The 22,618-nt window shown below is 38.1% G+C and overlaps 1 protein-coding gene across 9 annotated transcripts in view; it reads right to left on the bottom strand.

Annotated features, from left to right (window-relative positions):
* Positions 1-279: 279 nt before the first annotated feature.
* melk (maternal embryonic leucine zipper kinase) overlaps positions 280-22,618 on the bottom strand; it is a 63,749-nt gene continuing 41,410 nt past the window's right edge. For 7 of the 9 annotated variants that reach the window (XM_059645022.1, XM_048526238.2, XM_048526216.2 and 4 more), the window contains 7 exons: positions 22,289-22,417; positions 20,256-20,384; positions 19,435-19,666; positions 18,229-18,325; positions 14,212-14,380; positions 6,814-6,917; positions 280-1,251 (listed from right to left, as the gene is read on the bottom strand). In XM_059645022.1, coding sequence (XP_059501005.1) covers positions 1,074-1,251; positions 6,814-6,917; positions 14,212-14,380; positions 18,229-18,325; positions 19,435-19,666; positions 20,256-20,384; positions 22,289-22,417 — 1,038 coding nt within the window. In that variant the 3' untranslated portion in view covers positions 280-1,073. Of the gene's footprint in view, positions 1,252-3,243; positions 3,359-6,813; positions 6,918-7,555; positions 7,606-14,211; positions 14,381-18,228; positions 18,326-19,434; positions 19,667-20,255; positions 20,385-22,288; positions 22,418-22,618 lie in introns of those variants that run through there. The other 2 variants (XM_048526234.2, XM_059645023.1) reach the window with 2 other exon arrangements.

The following is a 22,618-nucleotide window of genomic DNA, read 5'->3' as shown; positions in this document are numbered from 1 at the left end:
ATCAACTTAATTTTATGCAACATACTGAGTGCATAGTTCAACTGTGGTAACCGCAGCTGTGACTCTTTTAACGATCCCAATAAATCCTCTTTAAATCACAGACAGGAAGAGAATTATGCAAATGATATATTAAGCAATCCTCGAATGCAGTGCACTGTGAATACTGGATTCTCCAAAAAGAAGATAGTCACATTTGAAAGTTAATTGTTAAATTTTTAATTAAGATTTAAAATGAAAATTGTACATTAAAACAAAAAAATTACAAGTTTATTCAGGAATAACAGCACAGCCACTTCATATGGATGCAATGAATGTACTATATACAAATTGCATAAACAAGCTGCATGATGAAAAGTATACTGACTAAAAATGGAGAACTGAATGTAAACATAACTATTACAGCTCTCTTATACATTTATTCATGAGTTTTCTTTATTATGAAAAGCTAATTATGCTCAATTTTCAGACAGTGAGGTTGTAGCTTAACATAGCCAAGGCACTTCACAGTTTAAAAGAACACTGCTCTAAAGTTCATTGGTGATCCTGAACAATTCTCCATACAAATACTCCCTTTTTATCCTTCATTATATTTTGGTGCATAAATGAGTTCTTAAAACTTACTTGTGACTAATTCCAGTCAGGAAGCTAACACTTATTATATAATAATATTCAGGTCCAGGGAGCTAGGAATACAAACATATCTCCGAATATAGCCTAATCCTCCTTCATTCTCCACAGTTAGTACTTTTAGAGCAGCATCTCAGTTGACAGTTTCCAAAAGCATTTTAAAGATTTAATTAGCTGTTGGTTCTTTAAGAGAATCACTAAAAGGGATCTCCTTTTATATGTACACAAACCTAAAACGTCATCTTGCACATCCACATGTAGCCAACACATCTTGAAACAGTTGGCTCCAATTAGATTAAACACATTTTTGTGGGTAAAAGTAAAACAGATTATCTAAAATGGGGAATACCTTGGAGTAAAGCCATCATAACAAAGCAGTCCTTTCAAAACCATGAGATGTTAAAAGCTACATTTGCACAAGTTCAAATTTCTAATGTAAGCATTGATTAAACATTGGAACTGGATAAAATATCTTCAACCAAACGCTTGTAAACCCAGGCATCACCCTTTAGTCGCTGTCTTCTAATTCCAATCACCTCAGGTTTGCTGAGCTGACATATCTCCAGTTCAAACTGCATAGTGACCTTTCCAAAGTCTGATCTAGTCTGACATTTTAAGGTATAGCTGTTGGAAAACAAAGATTATACACTATGAATATGCAACATAAAAACACCATACTCGCTGTTGCTAAATCAAGGAGACTGGGTTTTGCACACAATAAAGAGAGATTACCCATTGTGTGAATATCAATCTTTCCTCGACTGCAGTAAACATATTAAGATTTTTATGCAATTAGTGTGTGAAATTTAATAAAAGCTGATGGAAGGATGATTTTATTTTAAAGACAGCAATCTTACCACATGGTACACTAAAAGTATCATTGGCGCACACAAATAAGTGATGTTACTGTCTAATAATTGCTTTCCATTAAACTACTGTTTTTAAAAAAAGGCAATTGGGTACATTGTTGCTTAAATCCACATTAATCATATTTTACACATGTGGAAAACTCAAAACCTTGTCTAGGTTAGGGGCTAGCGGTTCTGCTTTATGCACAAAAGGCAATTCCGGCAATAACTATCTATACCCTTTTTGAAAAGTGTTGCCCTCTTACAATTCACCAACATGGAGTTTCCACTCAGTTTTGTATATCAAATGCAAAATCTACCAAGCAGCACAACTGGCCTATGCTTTAAACTATAATATTTTAAATAACCATTTTCACAGAATCAGAATTGTTACAGTACAGTAGGCCATTCAGCCCAAGGTGCCTACATCAATTCTATCAGCCAATGCCAATCTCCTGCCTCTTCCTCCCTAGCCCTGCAAAACGTGTCTATCCAAATGATCATCCAATGACCTCTTGAATGCCCTCAATTGAACCTGCCTCCACATTTCCAGGCAGTACATTTCTGACCCTGACTACTCGCTGCATGAAAGTTTTTTCTTGCAACATTTTTGCTTTGTTTGCACACCACTTTGTGGTAACCTTTGAACAAAATGAGCCTATTTTCTAAATACCCCCAAGGTATATTCAGCATTTTCCTAATAAATTAAAACAATGATCACATTTAAAAGCTTCTGAAACTTGCATTTTTAATGCTCTTATATCCAAAAGAACAAGTTTAATTTTAAAAACCTAAGGTGTGCAATGAATGTAATGAGTAGAACGGTCAGTGGTGTTCAATTCACTCTGGGCTGGTGGCCAATTCTGTTAGTGTTGTCCATTTCCAGTGTGCGTATTTAAAACTAGTGCAAAAAATTGCAGAAAGTAGAGTTTGGTTAAATGCAAACTGTGGTCAAAATTCAACAACTTCTAGAAATGTTTCAGTGCTTTTTGGTTGAATTGTGCTGAATGAAAACTGTTCAGACAAGTGGAAGCTCCAGGCAAGTGGCCTTAATTTGATAATTGAGAGGGAAAACATAGGTTAAACAGAATTAACTTAGGTTTATGTAGCACAAAGTGATATTTACTGGATGGCAGGAGGGGATGGCGTGGGACATGGTGGTGGTGGCTGGGGAGAGGGAGACGTTGTCCTCGTGGGAAACCTGACTGTTTCTGCAGAAACAGTCACATTTTGAGACTGGAGACTCAATTTTGTATAAAACACTGGCAATGAGTATACCAGAGAAACATGTTGTTTGTGTGTTCTATAGGAAATGTGAGTAAATTGGCAGAATGGTGTGCAATTGGCAAATTAATTTCAATGTGCAACTGGCTTTTATGGTGCAGTGGTAGTGTCCCGTACTCTGAGCCAGGAGACCCAGGGTCAAGTCTCATCTGCTCTGAAGGTTTGTATGAATGTCTCTGAATGGGTTGATTATAGAAAATAACTACAACAGCTATTGTGCATTTTGGACAGCGGAATAAGAAACCCACTCACTTCTCGGGTAATGGGCTAGATGAGAAGAGAGATTTGGGGTTAGAAATACACAAATCACGAAGTAATTATGCACGTTAATAAGGACATTAAAAGCAAATCAAATATGGAAGTAACTTCTTGAGAGAAAGAACCAAAGCAGAAGCTATTTAAACTTGTATAGAAACTTTCTAGGCTACTTTTGGCATATTGTGTACAGCTCTGGTTTCCATATTACAGAAAAGGAACGGCTCACCAAGCTGGGGTTCTCTACTCGAAAATAGAGAAGACAGTGTGTGGGGGGTGGCATGCTTGTCAGAGGATTAGGAGAGACCAGATGTAGAGGAAATGCTTCCATCTGACAGGGAGATCTAAATTGGAAATCAAAATAATAGATCATATAAATACAAGGAGGAATTCAGGAGAAGTCTACTTACTCAAAGATTAGTAAGAATATGAAATGTTATTGCAAACAAGAAGTAAATAGCACAGATGCATTTAAGGGAAAGCTGGATAAGCACTCAAGCGAATTTTTAAAAAAACAAGTGGCTATGTTGTTAGATTATAGAGAGAGGCTGGATGAGACTTCTGTGGAATAAGCGCCCGCCAAGATCAGTCAGGCTGTGTTGTAGGCTCCATGTAGTCACGATGCTGACAGACATTCTGGAGAGGCTCTTAAAGGAGAGCCAACCATACATAATGTGTACGGAACCAGTGCTTTAAAAAAAACCACTATCAAGAGGGAAAGTGCAATGCAATTTACATGGGGATCTGTTCTCCCAACCAGGCATGCTAATGATCTACCAGACTGTTTCAGCTCAGTATGCTGTCAAAAACATTTGCAACATTGAGAGCTTGCCTTAAAATGTGCATCGGTAGATATCAAAGGAAGTAACAGACATTGGCCCCAGGTACTTTGTGGAAGTACTTTGTAAATCAAACCAGTTTAATTTTGGGACAGCAAGCTATTAATGCAACAGCACCATCTAGAGGAAAGAAAACAAACTGAATGATGGAAGAGGGAATCGGGGAGAATTTTCAGATGGAGGCAGTTAGATTACCACTTTGATTCTACTTTTTTTAAATATACCCAAAGACATTGCTCAGCGTTTCTGACCAGGATTTCCAAACATAGCCTCTTCAGAAACAGAGTGGCCTTCCATCAGTGCCGTTCGTCATGTGCAGCATCATTGGGACAAACAAGCCATGTCCATATTTTATGGGACAGAAACAGAGTGTTGGAAAAACTCAGCAGGCTAGACAGCATCTGTAGAGAGAGAAAGTAGAGATAACTGTGGAGTCCAATGACCCTTCTTCAGAATATTCCTAATATATGGTACTGGTTTGGCAAGTCTTCATTCACTGACACACCGAAAAGCTGAGAGATGTTTAAATAACTTTTCAGAGTACTGGTGAATGACGAGAAAGGTAACAGGGTGGAGCAACTGATTGGGGTACGTGTTGGAGTGGCGGGCTGAAGGGAGAGAAGGAGTAGGGAAAGTTAGAAAGGCCAGTGAATCTGGTGGTAGGGGAAGGAGATGCAGTCAGTAGTTACCAAGAGGGTAGGCATAATTTTGATCTGTCTAACATTTCCTGGAAAACCATCCAGGTAACAAAAGCAGGATCTCTCTCAAGTATCTGACTGATCCTGCGTTGGAAACGTTCGCACTGGAGCCCACGAGTTGGAGAATTGAGGTTGTTGCTCGCTGAGCTGGCTGGTTTTCATTCAGGCGTTTTGTCACCATGCTAGGTGACATCAACGAGGCCTAGGATGAAGCACCGTTATTCTACTCCGCTTGAAATATATACTGTCTGGTCCGTTACGGCGAGTGGTATCACTTCCAGTTTTGAGCTGTATAGACTTGTACATGGGGTCCAATTCAAAAATGTTTATTGATTGCATTATGGGTGGAGAACCATGCCTCAAGGAATTCCTGTGTGTGTCTATGTTTGCTTGGGCCACTATGGTTACCTTGTCCCAGTTAAACTGATCACCTTCATTCTCTGAATGTACCGATATCAAGAATAGTTTGTCGTGCCATTTTGCTGCTAGTCAATGTTAATATATTCTTGAACTTGAAGACATAAACTAAAAACTACCCTTCTGCTGGAATGTAGCCTTTCTTCTGAATTTGACTTGCACATATTCTTGGCCATCTACCTTTTATGTAGGTCACAAAAGTTCCATTGAATAAACACCAGCAAGGTGTCCAGACAGATGATTATTGCAATCATTTAAATAAAGTTAAATACTTTCTTGGAAAGGCTGTCTGTAGCTCAATTCTAAATGTCTTCGGCACTTATTCAAAGAATCAGAACTTCACAGCAGAGAAAATCAAATCCCTATTTAACTCTCCTTTAGAATCCAAGTTCCCAAATAGTCACTGCACATAATAAACTTCCATCACAAACATCACGTGTCCACAAGTTATACAGGGAATAGGGTAGAAAAAGATGATCGACATGGTGAACCCTGAACAGAATTAGATACTGCTTGGCTTGTACAAGGAATACATACATATTGAGCTAAACCATTGCATATCTGAGAGGTCAGATCAAAGCTCTACTACTCTCAATTATGGCTGAACTGTAAACACGAGTGAAAGGCAAGACCAAAGGATTTGCAATCATCTTTGGAAGTATCGTGTGGACAATTCACCTTGACATCCCACTGAGATGTCTACAAAAATACTGATGTGCTTACACAGACTGTGTCATCTGTGCCCCAGACTCAAGGGCAGACCAAGCACACTTGGTATTTTATTCCTAGAGCCTTTAGAGAATACAAAACATATGACTTTGTTACCACAGCAGAGAAAAAACACGACAGGAGCTGATCTACAGCCAATTTGATTCACTCCATACAATATCAGGAAAAGATTGGGGCACTGAACACAGCAACATTCCAAATATAATGTTAAGATCTTATGCTCCAAACCAAGCTGCGCCTTAGCCAAGCTGTTTCAATGCAGCTGCACTGTCAGATAAGCACCCACAACCCCGTGATCTCACATGCATTGCGTGCACACTGTCTGCACCAACTGTTTTAGAATATGAAGATAATGTTAACAGCCATGAACAGTCTCCATTAGCAGCTATTAATCCTCCCAGGCTAACCTTGACCTATTCCTTTGTCTGCCCAACTGTTTCTCTCTGTCTGGGCTTCACCTCTGCCTATTGTTTACTCTTTTCCCCCATCCCTTCTCTAGCATACATTCTAACCTTTTCCTAGCTACCTACCAATTCTGAAGGAGGGTCACTGGGCCCAAAACATTAAGTCTGCTTTCTCTCCACAGATGCTGCAGACCTGTTGAGAATTTCCAGCAATTTCTGATTTTCAGCATCTGCAGTTTTGGCTCTTTTTGTTTAATACGAGTGTGTCAGAGCTTTTAACAAAGCTCAGTTGGGCCTTAATTATTTACTCACATTGTTAACTGTGTGGAAAATTGAAGGACAATCACCATTGCTGAAACTGCACCCATAGGACATATGATATCCAGCCCACATTTCTAGCAAATGAGATCATCCTATAAAATGCAGCTACAAACAATCAGTTGCTAAAAATGTACTTGTACACCTGCCAACTTCTTTCATCTGTGACACTTGACAATTTCAAGTTACTTCACTTGCCAATAGCACTCCAATGGTACTTTTTGGCAGTTTGATCTACCTCCTGCTGAGATTTTCCAAACCTATCATCCATCTACTCCAATCTCATTCTCTTCCACCACTTTTCCCATTCCACATGTTTGAACTGAAGACTGCACGTGGCCTCAACATCATATACCATTACTGGAAGCTGACTAATATTATATAAAAAACTTACCCTTTTTGCACAAAATCAACACGTTTTGTTGGCAGAACCAGAATTATTTCATTCAAAACGTCATCTGCATTCAGCATTGTAGTTGTAGTTACATTATATTGAGCCTGTGAAAAAGGTGAATAAATTTTACCACTCAGTACAGCTAATTTGATGCCATTGCTACATTGTACATTCATAATTGACTGTTATAGCACTTAAGAATTTGTACAACGACAATAACAATTTCTCATTCTTCGATCAAAATAAAAATACAAAAGACATTTGATTAAAATGCTACAATTTAGAATTGTACACTCGAGTGCATTAGCACATAGTCCTTTTCACAGTGGGATTAAAAGTAAATATTTATGGCTTAGATGATTGCTCAGTGACCAAGATCATCGCATTTGAAAAAAGTCCAGTCTGGTTTACTAGCTCTACCTAAATTTGCCTTGAGGGTGACATGAATTATTGCATACCAGAAATGGAATTGAATAACTGACCAGTTTTCAACTAGAGTGTGGAAGCAGCATGTCAGTCAGAATTTTACAAAGTGAGTAGTCCGATAAAAATGATCTAGGGTACTTGCAGTCTTACAAGCATTGTTTTAATATTGGGCACGGGTAATAATAGCAAGGGATACTGGAGAAAGCATATTATTGAGGATACATTCCTGTTTGTCATAAAAATATATTAGATTTACTCTAAGAACTGATTTAAACAGAGAGCTAATCTTTTGAAACCAATATGAATAATGATTCTACCTGCTCACATCACCATCCTGAAGGCAATTCAATTCTAGTTTGGATTAACCTTTGAGATAAAAAGGGAAGAGATGTTTCAACAGCTAAAGGACATCAATTGTTGTTACAATCCCCACAGAAACAAGTATGTATTTCCAATAGCCAGCTTGAAGGAACTACATGACAAGATCGAGTTAAGAGGTTTCAAATAACACAAATCAAAGCACCATGAACTAAATATCATTTCATTAGCCAATTTATACAATGAACTACAGAAAAGATCTCCTTGTCTCCACCACCTGCCTTTCTAGTTATATTTGACTCTTGTTCTGGAAGAAGAATGCGTTATTTAAGAGACAGTGTTTCTTCGCTCCTTAGGGCTTGCACCCACCCGCCCACCACAGTCTCAGCTCTACTGCCTGGACTGACTTTCACATTGAGGGAAAAATTGGAGATTCTTCCCCTCTGGCTAAAGATAGGTTTTCAGGCTCACTGAAATTCAACTTTTTTTTATTCCAAGCATGAGCTGCTACTTGCATTCTTGTGTGATGAGCATGAGACTTGTTTTCTCTCCTGTCAGATCACTGCAGACAGCACATATTTGTGAATTACATCAGCCTTAACCAGGTGGAAATGTTAATTAGCTTTCCCTTAAATTTCCAGTTCATTCTATCTTGGAATTAAACATGGCAAGTTCCAATTTTAAGCCACTCTGCTTTAATATCAATTGGTTAACAGAGCCCAATTTGCATTAAACACCAAGAGTTTCACTTCAGTGGCTTTCATCGTAGCTGGGTTGCAAGGTCCAACTGGTGCTAATTAAGAGAGACTCCTCCCACTCCTTGGCTGTTTTGCTAGCTGCTGACCCTTCCTCTTGCATCTCCTCTATACCTTGTGCCTAACGTGTAAAGCATAAAATTGCTCTTCCTGCTTATGACTGTTCATAATGGAGGTTGGCGGGCAGATGGGTTGGTGAGAACTTTCAGAGCAGGAAAGGGAACAAAGCCAAAGAACTAATGAGCATGATAAGCTGGAGGTTAGCAGAATGAGTATACTCTTTTTAGTTCAGAAGCTAACATTTATTTTAAAGTTATTTCATTTACAGATGTAGGATTTTAGTAAATTATTTCAACCTACAGGGGTTACTGTTTGAAACCTTCAGTTTCTGATAAGAAAGGTCCTCCTGAACAGAATTATAAATTTGATATGGTTATAATGGGAAAATATAATTTGCTTCATGTTGTTTAACATACTTTTCAGGAATGCAATTCCATTAAACAATGTCAACAGTTTAAATAATAAACTTTACAAATCTTGGGGCAGCACGGTGGCTCAGTGGTTAGCACTGCTGCCTCTCAGCGCCAGAGATCTCGGTTCGATTCCACTCTCGAGTGACTGTGTGGAGTTTGCACATTATGCCCATATCTGCATGGATTTCCTCCCACAGTCCAAAAGGCATGCCATGCTAAATTGCCCGTAGTGTCCAGGGATTTGCAAGCTAGGTAGATTAGCCATGGGAAATGCAGGGTTACACGGATAGGATGGGAGTTGAGTCTGGGTGGGCTGCTCTTCGGACGGTTGGGTAGACCTGATAGACCAAATGGGCTGCTGATTCTATCATGGACGTTCCAAACACTTCCAGGGACTTTGGAAACCAATCGTTTACTTATTATCCCAGCTGCTGTTTCCAAGCATGAACACCTTACACTTTCTACCCTACAAAACCACCCCTCTTGACATTTCTCGTCAGTTACATTTACTATCAGCAGAAACCAGCTGGCCGCAGGATCCCCTTCATTCCTCGTTGTTCCCTAAACTAAACACATCTGGAACATCTTCTAAAATTTCATTTTTGCAAAAATATGGAATTTGTATTTTGCACAAATAATAAAATTGTAAAAATAAAAATACACATAAGACATTTTACTGTATTCTAATATGCTAAAATTTAGTGCATAATTGTTAAAGGTTTAGTAATTATTTTTACGAATAACACCTTTCATATTATGACAAGGCTAAGAGCTGTGGGCATTTAGGGAATCAGAATAACAAATAGAATAATGCCAAAAGATTTAACTTTTCAAAAAAAAAACTTTTTTTAATGCACCATGCGATAAACATAGTCAGTGGCCATTCCCTTGAAATTCTGTTATCTCTTCAGATTTACTTCTTAATTCCAAGAATTCTCTAATAAACATTTTAGTTATCTCCTTCAAGAACCACCCACAAGCATTGCACACCGCTCTTTTTCACAGCTCTATTTAGTCTCAGGAAGAAAGGTTTTCGTTTACTTTCTTGCCTGCGGATGATCAGTGCCTTGTTCTGGCTACTTTTCTAGTACTTTCAATCTAATCTGGTCACTTTCTTGTGCAATAAGAAACAGAGGCTGAACGCAAATTCCCCCACTGACCTTAAGCTAAGCAATCTGCAGGCTTTAGATGGAGATTAAGCCCAATCTCCCTTTTCAGCAGTTGAAGTGGCAATTCGTCTTTTATAAAATGCATACTGTTTATAACGTAGGTCTGTCTAACAATTATCTATTTTAATGAACATCTCTCAGTGAGCTGCAAACCACAAGGTCCAAACTGCAAATAATCTCTTCCAGCCAATATCCAGGTAAATTAAAATCAGAGAACCTTCTTAACCTCTCCTCATCTCCAAGTCAGTGCTCTGGGTTATGCTTTTTAAATTAGTTACCCTTCTAGCAACTGCTTTTAAACTAATTTAACTTCAACTCCCAAAACAAAATACACTTCTCTGGACTGCCATTACAGAAAGCAGACATTATGTCTCTAGCTCTTTAGCTGAGGAAGCCCACGTTGCTTTATTGCTCTTTGATTTTGACCTTGGTGATCCAAAAGCAATATTCCTAAAACTATCATATCTGCATCCTCACGTCCCAGCACATGCCCCACTGAACCATTATGATCAAGCCAAAGGATCAACCCTGGTTCAATGGAGAGTGCAGGAGGCCATTCCAGGAGCAGTACCAGGCATACCTAAAATGAGGTGTCAAGCTGGCAAAGTTACCTAGCAGGACTACTTACATGCAAAACAGCATAAGCAGAAAATGATCGTTAGAACTAAGCCATCTCAAAACCAATGGTTCAGATCTAAGTTTTGCACTCCGCTACATTCAGAACTGAAAGGTAGTGGACAGTTAATCAACTCACTGGAGGAGATAGCACCACAAATATTCCCAATGATGAGAGCCCAAAACATCAGGGCAAAAGATAAAGGCTGAAGCATTTGCAGCAATCTTCAGCCAGAAGTGCTAAATGGATGATCTATCTCAGCCTCTTCCAGCAGTTCCCAACATTGTAGACACCAGCCTTCAGCGAATTCAATGCACTTTATCAGATATCAAGAAACGGTTGGAAGTGCCGAGTATTGCAAAGGCTCTGGGTCCAAATAACATTTCATCAATATACTGTAGACCTGTGCTGCATAACCTGCTGTTCCAGCATATTTACAACACTGGCATCTACCGGAGAATGTGGAAAATTGGCCAGGTATGTCTGATACTCAAAAAAAAGGACAAATCCAAACAGGCCAATTACCGTTCCAACAGTCTACTCTCAATCATCAGTAAGGTGATGGATTGGGTCATCAACAGTGCTGTCAAGCAACACTTGCTCAGTGACGCCCAGTTTGGGTCCAACCAGGGCCACTCATGTCCTGACCTCATTACAGCCTTGGTTCAAACATGGAGAATAAAAGACCTGAATTCCAGAGGTTATAAGTGACAACCCTCGACATCAAGACCACATTCAACTGAAAGTGGCATCAAAGAGCCCCTGCAAAACTGGAATGAATGGGTATCTGGTGGCAAATTCTCCACTGGCACATAGGATCTCAGCAAAGACCAGGCTGAAGCATTTTCAAGCATCTTTAGTCAGAAGTGCAAAGTAGATGATCCATCTCAGTCTCCCCCAGAGTATCCAGTGTCACGTAGTAAATCAAATGAGCTGAAGGCTGGTATCTACATGATATCAATAAACTGCTGAATACTGCAACGGTTTACCATTAACCAAAAACTGAACTAGATTTGAATACACTGGCTACAAGACCGGGTCAGAATCTGGGAATTCTGCAGTGAGTACCACACCATTTGACTCCCCAAAGCCTCTCCATCATCTACAAGTCAAGTTGAAAGTGTGATGGAAAACGTCCCACTTACCAACACTCAAGAAGCTCAACACCATCTAGGAAAAAGCTGTCCACTTGATTAGCACGTCATCTAAGACGTTCAACATTCATGCCCTCCATCACCAATACACATAGTGACAACAGTATGCACCATCTACAAGATGCACTGCAACAAATCACCAGGGTTCCTTAAACATCACCTTATAAGCCAGTGGCCTCTACCGCCTAGAAGGACAAAAGGCAGCAGATAAATGGGAACACCATCCTCTCCAAGCTACACGCCATACTAATTTGTATCTTATTGATGCTCCTTCATCACTGGGTCAACATCCTGGAACTTTCTCCTTGACAGTGTTGTAGGTGTCCCGCGTGGACTCCAGCAGTTCAGAAAAGGAGCTTGCCATCACACTTGAAAGCAACTACAATGGGCAATAGATGCTGGCATAGACGGTGACACCCACATTCTGCGAGTGACTATAACATCATCCAAAATCTGGTCAACCTATTCATTTGGCTCATTCATGAAAAGGGATGCCAGACAAAACTCTGGGAGCCTGGTATTCAACAACAAGTTAGGTGTTTTCAGGAGATTCCTGAGAGAGAATTAAAAAAAGTCTTTCCAGGGGGGAAAAAGAAGGATCTGAATCAAATTTTGTGAAGATTAAACTTGCAAACTAAACATTTGTTCATATAAAAATCTAAAAAAAATTGCAATGATCTTTTCCGTGAAAAACCTCAATCATTGCTGATAAATATTCAGTAATTTTATTTTGGTTCGAGATTCCTTTTTGGCAGATTTCCTAAAATGTACTGTTTTGAGTCACGTTTTTTAAAGAAAACCAGATCAGATTTGAAAATATCAGAATTGAACGTGGTGACATTTTCTCCTTTCAGTTTAGAATTCATTGGTTCACAGAAGATAATGTAACCTCATTTAACTCCAGGATGTGTGATGGCTGAATTTTAATCAGTCTCCATATAGAAGTCCAGAGTCTTAAGAGCTGGATGTCATTAACCTGGTAGATCAAAGTTCAGTAAATTCCTTTATTCAACTATTTTTCCAAGCTGCAGGACAAAACTTATCTGATTTTAGTACATTTGGACAAAAAAAATTACTTTTTGCTTTACATTCTATACTCATGTTTTTCAATTCATAGAAACACCGCAAGTATTACAGCTTTTGAACATTTGCACAATGAAAGCTTCTAATCTTATGATGTACCATAAGCTAATCAAGACATAATTCAAATGTTTGATTCAGCACTATAGAAAAATTAGAAATTTTGGAATAGTGGTGTTTTAGGAACTAGTCATATCCTTACAAAAGCAAATGAGTGAAGTTCTCTAACAAACCAGTTCTCTAACAATAGGAATTTAATTGAAAGCAAATTGTGAAAACAAGCAAAGCTGACATGCACTATAGCTAGTAAGGATCTTTTATGTTAAAAGAAGCTGATGTGAGAAAAATGAATACCAAGCCAAGGAAAGATTAAATGGGGGTAACCAAAAGGTTGGTGTAAAATTAATTTTAAGGTCAGTCTTAAAAGCAAGGAAGCAGAAAGACAGACAAGTTCAAGAGAAGTGAATCTGCCTTGTACATCTCAGGTGGAAAAGTAAAAGATGGAAGTGAAAGTAAGCAATCTTTCTAATAGAGGGGCTTTGGAATCAGAAAGGCAGCTTGGGGCTGAACAATATGCCAAGATATATTGAAAACTGCTGGAAAAACTCAGCAGGTCTGGCAAACATCTGAAGAGAAAGCAGGGTAAATATTTCATGCCCAGTGACCCTTCTTTGGAACTGAAGAAAGAAAAGCCACTGAACCTTAAACATCACCTATTTTGTCCCCAGATGCTGCCGGACCTGCCGAGTTTCTCCAGCAATTTCTGATTATGTTATCAATTTCCAGCATCCGCAGTTTTTCTTTTCCCCTCCTGTTGTGTGAGAGTCGGAGAGGAGAGAGGAGAGAGTTGGAGCTTGTAGAACTTGACGATGGTAACATTTCTTATTTTTAGCTGGAGAGTTAATTTCAAAATTGGATATCACAGAAGGCATCTCACTGTAAAGAGGTACTAGAGAGGTTGAGAAAGGTGATGGAGTACAGCTGTGAACTAGTGTGCACACACAATAACTGATCAATATCTGTGCAGCTTGTTGCCAATTGTAAGTAGTTACGAGTGAATAAAAAGGACGGTTCCTCAAGGATTGTGATGCAGGAGTGGAGGAAGCAGAATAAGATAAAAGCAGCCCTCTGAAACTGAACAAAGACATGTTAATAAGGCTTCCACAAGCTGCACACTCAAATTGGAGAAGAGAGAGTAATGAATCACTACCAGAGTACATCATTCATGACTTTGTCATATGTAGATCAAAGGTGTACCCAAGTATAAGCTGTCAATTGATAACTAGAAGAAGCTGACTCGAGGAACATGGCCATAATAAAGAACATTCAACATAGTTGGTTTTCTACTTTTATATTACACTTGACTTTTAACTTCTGAATTGATCATATCTAAGTGTAAAACCAAACCTTGATTCTCCTTGGCCCATCTTTAAAGGACTTTTTCCGTTTGTTAGGCGTTAACATTGTGATCATCTTATCCAAGCCTCTTTCTAAACTTCCAAACACCTTGGTTCCTTTCTTCTTCTGGCCACTTTCTTCATTAGCCTGATTTAGATCCATGTCCAATGAACGGGTCCTGAAAGTACCAACACTTAAAAGGTCTCATTGTAAAATTGACATGGCCTCATTCATTACTAAGCATGGAAGATACATATATTTTTTACATTATATTTCTATAATCAGACAACACTTCACAAAATCATCAAGAGGGCTTGCATTAACAAACAACAGGCATGGAATGATTTGTTGCTCAATTAAGCCAATCTTAACAACTCCCATCTCGGTCAGGATTATGACGACAATTGCACATTAACTGCTTTTGAACATGCAACTGCACAATGGCCACTAATCTAGAAGACCAGAATGTCTTATTATTGTATTTTCATGAGTCAGTTGGAGCTAGACAAGAAAAGCTAATGAAGGTGGCAAATTCAAAGTGAACAGGATAAGCTACAGGAGGATTTGAATATATTTGTCAAATAGGCAGACAGGCAGCAGATGAAATTCAATAGAGAGAATTGCAAAGTGCTTTAACAGGGACAAGAAATTCAGCAAGGGTCTATTCTTTAAATGGGGGAAAACAAATGTACATTTTAAAGGAAAGGGGATCTAGAAGCCCTGATTGACAATAAATTGAAGCTATTATAGCAATGCTGAGAGGCATGAGTAACAGAAATCAGAGGTTCAGCTGAAATGAGGTAATCCTGTACAAAAAGGGAAATTGCAGCTGTTGAGGATACCAAAGAGAGCAAGCAGAACAATCAAGGGGAATGAAAAGATTACGTCATAAAAAACAATATAAACTAGGCCATATTCCAGCAGAAAGGCAGAAATCAGGATTGTACTGTGGTTGCTGTTTTTAAGAATCCTAAAAAATGACTCAACAACATAGAACATAAGGTATCAGTGGAAACAGAGGAGACACCCCACATGGAGGAGAGTTAATTTAAAACTAACATGTTGAAATATTAATGTAGTGAGTGGTTAATCTAAGGAGCAAGCTCATGGTGGCACAGTGCAAGGGGGTGGTCTGAGATTAGTTCACAGGTTGGCGCAACATCGAGGGCCGAAGGGCCTATTCTGCGCTGTATTGTTCTATGTTCTAACTGGAGTTTTGATTTGAGTTTGATTGTTATTTTCTGGAAAAACAACTTTTTGGATCCATCAGCAATTTGCACACGATTGATCTCCATGGTCCATAAAAGGACCAAAAGGGAAAATCAAATCTTATTTATGAAGGTCAAAGTGAATCGCTACCATTGACATCCCATTATTTTTTGATGGCTGCTCCATTCCAGCCTGAATGAATGGATGTCAGTGATAACCTCAGTTGTGTGGCTGAACCCAGTTTCAAAGATTATAGCTTAATTACTCCAAAAACAGGAGGGAAAGTAGAAGCTTCATAGCCTTCAATCATTAACTGCTCATCAGATAGCCAAAATACTATACTTGTTCCAACTTCAAGTTCATCTCAGAGCCAATTACCTGATAATTTGGCTTGCAGAGGCTCAACAACGCCCAGAGAACCCTCCACCTTTGCAAGAAACTCACTCTAGCTAAAGCATCCGTTCGTCTAAGAAACTAGAAATCTGCTGTAAAAAGGGACTGAAATGGCCCCAAGTGTTAATTGCATTGTTTGAGTCTTCCTTTGTATCTACTTTGAGTACTAGTGAGAGGTGAGTGCATGAGACGTCATATTTATAAATTGGAGTCAAGTATGGGATAATAAGTAACCTTTGTTTCAAAGCCCTTAAAATGCTCAAGGCTGGAATTATTTAACTGGGGTCAACCATCCTGAGGATAAGATAATGCACAGACCTTGCATGTAAAACACATTGACCACAGATAGTAAGAAAACGCAAAATTCTGTACAAGACAGATGCCCAGAATCCAGTAATCTAAATGGTTTCCATAAGTCTCTGCACATATTTTTCACCCCTTATATTAAAAGTAGTCTTGAGATAATGGATTACATTTCATTAGCCATTTACATTATTTTTTGTCACTCACCATGACCCTTTAAATGATTTCTATACTCCAATCCTCTAAAGTTGTCTGATGAAGTCCCTAGCTATCAAACATTTGGAAAACATTCAGAATTATCGGAGCCAAAGTGATATAAGTGGGGAGCTAAGGAAAACTGCAATTCAGAAATAGTTTGTGAACTACTCATATGTGCACACCCTGTTCTAAGCACTAGATCCCAAATCTTCAAGCAGTACCTAACCACCAATACCCTTTGAGGAATTGTATTCACTTTAGTATTAAGCAGATTATATTCACAAAGCCTATGCACCATCTAATACAATCCCATAGCATCAAAATCAAAGCCAAGTAGGAAGCCAACAATCTATCCTCATTATTTAGCCTCCAGACAATACCTGTGTTGAGCTCTTCATTTGAAGAAAATCTGCAACTGAACAACATTTACTGGATAATTCTGAGTGAGAGAAGAAATATGGTGATAACAAATTTAGGTTTGCCAGTCAGGCCTGCTGTGGGGCAAATGTTTGTTCTGGCAGCAACATATGTTGCTACACATAGATCCAATGAATATGCACATTCTTCAACATGAAACTGGCACCAGCCATCTGCTGGTTCATTTCAGACTGAAGTCAACCTGTTTGGTTTGAAAGCTAAACAAAACCTATCAGTTAACAATCATTAACATGTATGCTCCTTGGCAATGCCTCTACCAAAGTCCATTTGCCAACCATCAACATTCTCCTCTCATTCAGTACAAATGCTGGTTGTCCCCTTTAATGGCATTCTTGTGAAGTGCACTGTATTACATTGAGAAGAAAATGAGAGGAGATGGTAATATTTCACAAACACCAAATTAAACAGGATCGAGATGCAAAGAGATCATAAATCACAGAGTTGTGACTTAGATCTACAACACTTAAAGCAAATTACACACCAAGATTTATTTCTAAAGGGATAGAATTGAAAAGTTGTGTGAACTACTTCTGAAAAAGTATAGATCGTACATAGATTACTGTATTGTGCTCCAGTTATTTTTAAACTGTGGTGAGGCATCACAGAGGGTATAAAATGTGCAAGGATGATGCCAGAACAGAGAGGTTGTATTTATTTGGAAAAACTGAAAAGCCTGGGTCTCGTTCCTATTTAAAATAGAGAGCAAAAGGGTGCCACATAGAAGTCTTCAAAATTATGACAAGCTTTGAGAGCATAGACAAAATGTGTTCCATTTGTGGGAAAAGCAAATCTAGAGATTGTAAAAATAACATTGTGAAACATTAGATGATGTTCATAGCTATGCTATAATGAGGAAATTTGTCTGGCCTATATTAGGGCCAAAGGCCAAATTCTCAGTCAAAGAAAGAGCTTCGTAGTAGTTTTAGAAATGAGAGTGAAGAGGCTGGAGGGGAATTCTGTACCTTAGGGGATTGCTAGCTAAAGGCATGGCCACCAATGGTATAGTGAACAAATTCTGTAATGCTCAAGGAAATTACAGGAACAGTGTGGAGAGGGGAATTTTGAAATAGTATAAAAGCTTCAAAATTAACTTATTTCTTAACCTGAAGCAAATGTACTGAACATTGAGGTGATGGGTGATTGCACATGTCCTAATTTGCACAATGTCTCCAAGTTCTGAATGACCTGAAGTTTGAGGGCTGGAATGGGGGAGTGCAGAACAGTATTTGAATAGTTAAAACTAGATACAATGGTCTGATTGAGGATTTCAGCACCATTTAAATCAAAGAAAAGACAGGAAATCTGGTAAGGATTGTAGAGTAATCAGATCAGTCATGACTGTATTGAATGACATAGCAGACTGAGGGGCCTAATGACATTCTTAAAATTTATTTATTCATGGAATAGGAAAGTGTTCTAGATTAAAGAAATACAGAATAGCTGTAAGTAAACATTTACTTCTGAATCATTCATTCTGCTACATACCGTCTTTCTGGGCTAAGTATTGTGCCGGTCAATTCTTCTGAGAAAAGCTGATTTGTAGCATGCTTTATAGGCATGTCCTTGTTGCAGCTGATCATGGCTAACAGTTAAACAATGACAGTAGAAATAATTTAAAACTTGACATTTAATAGCCTTATTTTAAACTCTAGCTTGGTTTCCAACAAGCAGCAAACTTTAGCAATTTTGCAAAAAAGAAATTTAGTTAATAACTGTCTTCCAACTCAAGTCAACACTGGAAGACATACAAAGTTTTATTGTGGATTGGATAATTATTGTAGTAAACAGCAAGTAACCTTTGAACTATTCAAACATCTTATTGATCTGTTATAAGTGAACACAGTATTTTTCAATATTAGAGTCATGTAATTCTGCAACACATGCCAAATCGAAAAAGCAAGTGGAGGGCAATGCAAATTTGGGATCATAGGATAATCTTCAATCAGGAGGGATATGTAAGCAAGAAAACCAAAAAAGGTATTTGAAATTTTCTTATATTCTCAATTTTTGTTCTCTCATTTCAGGTATAAATATTCACTGAAAAGGAATTAAAGATTCTGTCTGTGCTTGCTTGAAGTTTGAAATGCACAATGGTCTGAAGTGGTATGATTTAATATATAATTTTTTCTGCACGATGCTAGATGGTCTAATCCCACGTCCACACTAAATTTGTTTCAGCTTATCCCTGCTTGGCTACTCATGTGGAATAGGCTCCATTGACTAATGGGAGTCAGCTCTTCCAGCTCACAGTCAATTCCAGAGGGGAGGGGAAATTTATTATTGGCTGGATGTGCTGCAAACACACAGTAGAGGGCTTTCTAAGGTCAGACAGTTCAGGATTGCCCTTTTATGATGAACAGAAGATAATCAGAAGAGATAAAAGGTTACCATGCAGTGGTTTTAATTGAGCAGACAACTTCGATAAAACTTTGAGCCCCCAGCTCAACTCAGTTTAAGATGCTATTTTATACAACATGTGCAACTGTGGCAAAATGGAGAATAAAGCTCAACTTATCGTGATATGTGATCTCAAGATACACTGACATAACTGTTTACCAGTTAACATGTCATGCTATATTTTGGAAGTATGGCATTATTTTCATTGAAAAACATATGACACTAACTGTGCAGGATGTTTACTACACTTGGAACGTAGAGACATGAAAATCTAAGATTTAACATCAAAGTTACCTTTATGATAAATATCTACATGTTCTTTGGGATTGAGCAGATTTTTCTTTTCATAGTTTTGAATAACAACTGGTGTTTTAGCTTCAGGTTGTACAAAGTGATCATCCATTTTCACAATTTTTACCCTCTTTTTATTTTCTTTGTTTCCAGATTTCTTTGAAGCAATTTTTTGTTTGCCTGAAGATTGTAAATTATCTTCTGAAGAATCTTTAAGTAATCTGCATCGTGGTTGCTAAAATACAAAGATACCAGTTATTTACTGGAAGTTTAGTCATTGCTAGCATTTCACTAGGAATACTAAATTGTGCATAAAGCACGCCTTGAAAAATACATGAAGCAACTGCATGTTTATAAATTTAATGAGGCTATAGTTTGTATGTTATACATTATAAAACAATTAAGATAACAGCCTTTCGAATTTGATAATGTGGAGCTAGAGGAACACAGCAGGTCAGGCAGCAGAGAAGTGGGAGAATGGACATATCAACTTCCTGATGTGGACATGACTAATGAATAAATATACTATTAATACAAAAAATGGCAGCAAAATATTATAAAACTAGATATTTTGCATTGTTCAAAATATAGAAATGTTCTATATCAAACTGTAGGATCAAGGGATTGATTTAAACTTCTAGGCTGTAAAAAAGGATGTAGTAAAATGCTCAATATATATATAACTCAGAAAAAGTACAGTATGTGTAATTAGTGAGGCTACACAGATCTTAAAACCAGATTTTATACGTTACAGTCATTTCAAAATTGTAAGTAGTTTTGGCAAAGTAATACAACAGGGTAAAGAAGAAAAACATTCTGCAAACCTCTGCTGTTTGGGGCATCAAAACAAAAGGTGAGTCATCATATAGGGCACATTCATCTGCAAATTCCACAGATCTGCACACATAACGACCATTATCTTCTACATCTTCAAAACTTACGTTCCTCTTGGACTGATGGAACAATTAAAAGGTTAAGTTCACTTTTAAGAAATAGATTAACCAGTAATATGACTGTAATTGTTTGACATTTTCTCTTTTTACAAAAATATATTTAGGAGTTTCATCTAGAACCCACATGATGGAATGACTACTTTAAATCTAGCTTTTGTTTTATTCATTCACAGGATGAGGGTATCACTGGCTAGGCAGCGTTTATTGCCCATCCCTAATTATCCAGATGGTACTGAAGAGTCAACCACATTGCTGTGGGTCTGGAGTCACATGTAGGCCAGACCAGGTAAGGACGGCAGTTTTCTTCCCTAAAGGGCATTAGTGAACCAGATGGATTTTTCCTGACAATTGACAATGGATTCGTGGTCATTAGACTCTTAATTCCAGGTATTTATTGAATTCAAATTCCACCATCTGCCATGGCAGAATTCAAACCCAGGTCCCTAGAACATTATCTAGGTCTCTGGATTAATCATCCAGTGACAATACGGCTAGGCCATCACCTCCCCTGACTTATGCAAGTCTTTACGCTGATCGTATAAACATTTACATTTGCAGATTTCTAAACAAACACTGATCTGAAACTTTTCACAAACTACAACACTCACAGATAATTTATTTCCTTAACTGCTCCGAACAATCTCTTTCTAGGAGAGACCACACTTATTTTTGACTTCATAAGCGCTCCTTGGAACTGGGGAAAAAAAGAAATCTCTCATCTGTGGGTATTGCTTAGCTAAAATCAATCCTTTATTATTCTAAACAAAAAGCAAGCTAATTCTTTCAACATTTGTTCTCTCCTGTGACAAAATCCCAAGATATAAACAAATTTCCATTCATACTCCCGGAGGTTCACGCTGGTTTAATATCATGGCTCTGGACAGATTGACCTAAAATGCGGGGGGCAAAGGCATGATAACAGAATTTTCAGACAACACAAGAGACAGGTAGAAAAGTATGTTGTGAAGAAGACATAGTGAGTTTGCAGACTGATATATGTAGATTATGAGTGGGGGCAAAAAAAACAAGTTGAGTATAATGTGAAAAAATATGAAGCAATTCACTCTTGCAGGAAGAATTTTTTTTAAAAGAAAAACTGAGTTCCATCATTTAAATGGAGTTTGACTGCAGAATTCTTATGTGTAGAGGAATCTAGATGCTCTAATACAAGTGTCGCAAAACATTATCACACAGGCACAAGTAATAAAAGCAGCAAAAGGAATACTACCCTTCATTCCATGAAGAATTGAATGTAAAAACGAGGAGGGTCTCCCATAATTATATAGAAAATCTGGTACATAGCTTTGATGTCAGTGCATTGAAGCTAACTCAGAAAAGGCCAACCAAACTGATATTTGAAATGATGGAACTCAGTCTTATGAGAATAGGTTGGACAGTCTGGGCTTATTTTGACTGGAGTTTATTGAAGTTAATTGAAGCATAGGAGGTCCTCAGTTGTTTGACAATGTTGACATGGAAAGCATGCTTCCTCTTGTGTCCAGAATTAGGGGAGACTGCTTTAAAATTAGATGCTGACCTTTTAGGGCAAATAGGAAGAGAAATTCATTTTCTTTCAGAGGGTTGTGCAAGTTTGGAACAGTGCGTTTAAGGTGGCAGTAGAGGTGGGGCTGTTGGATTTTTTTTAAACAAAAAAGTGGAGGTAGATTGATTTCTTTGCCTGAGAGAAATAATCAACATGGGTAGACGGGAGTGTGGAATTCAATATAACAGAATAGCCATGATCTCGTGAATAGCAGAGTAGGGCTCTACTTCTACTCAAAATTCCTGTGTTCATACATTTGCAATAAGATCCCCTCCTTCCAAAACACACACTTTAGAAAAATGGCTTTTTAAATATAATTACCCACCTTACTATTTAGATTCATGCAAAATGAATTTCTCACCTGCAGTTCTCCCAGAGGTGTTGAAGGTACACTACGGTCTTCACTGCAAAAAAACAAGCGGACACGCTTGCCACGGTTCTTCTTATGTAACAGTAGCAAATACGCAGCTGTTATTCTATCATATTTCCACTAAACAAAAGAACATGGCATACAAAGTAGAAAGATGTTGTACTTGAGCAAATCAAACTGTACAAGATGACTAGCAATTCAGTAGCCAGAGAGTGGGAGGGACAATTTACAGAACTAACCAGTAACAACCTTTAAAGGGAGAACTAATTTCTGGAAGGGCAGAAAAAGCACATTAAACTACATACGTCCAACTATATTTAA

The sequence above is a fragment of the Stegostoma tigrinum genome, chromosome 3, assembly GCF_030684315.1.
Source record: "Stegostoma tigrinum isolate sSteTig4 chromosome 3, sSteTig4.hap1, whole genome shotgun sequence".
Classification (NCBI taxonomy): domain Eukaryota; kingdom Metazoa; phylum Chordata; class Chondrichthyes; order Orectolobiformes; family Stegostomatidae; genus Stegostoma; species Stegostoma tigrinum.
The sequence above is the reverse complement of the archived record's forward strand: the minus strand, read 5'-3'. Positions and strand labels throughout refer to the sequence as shown.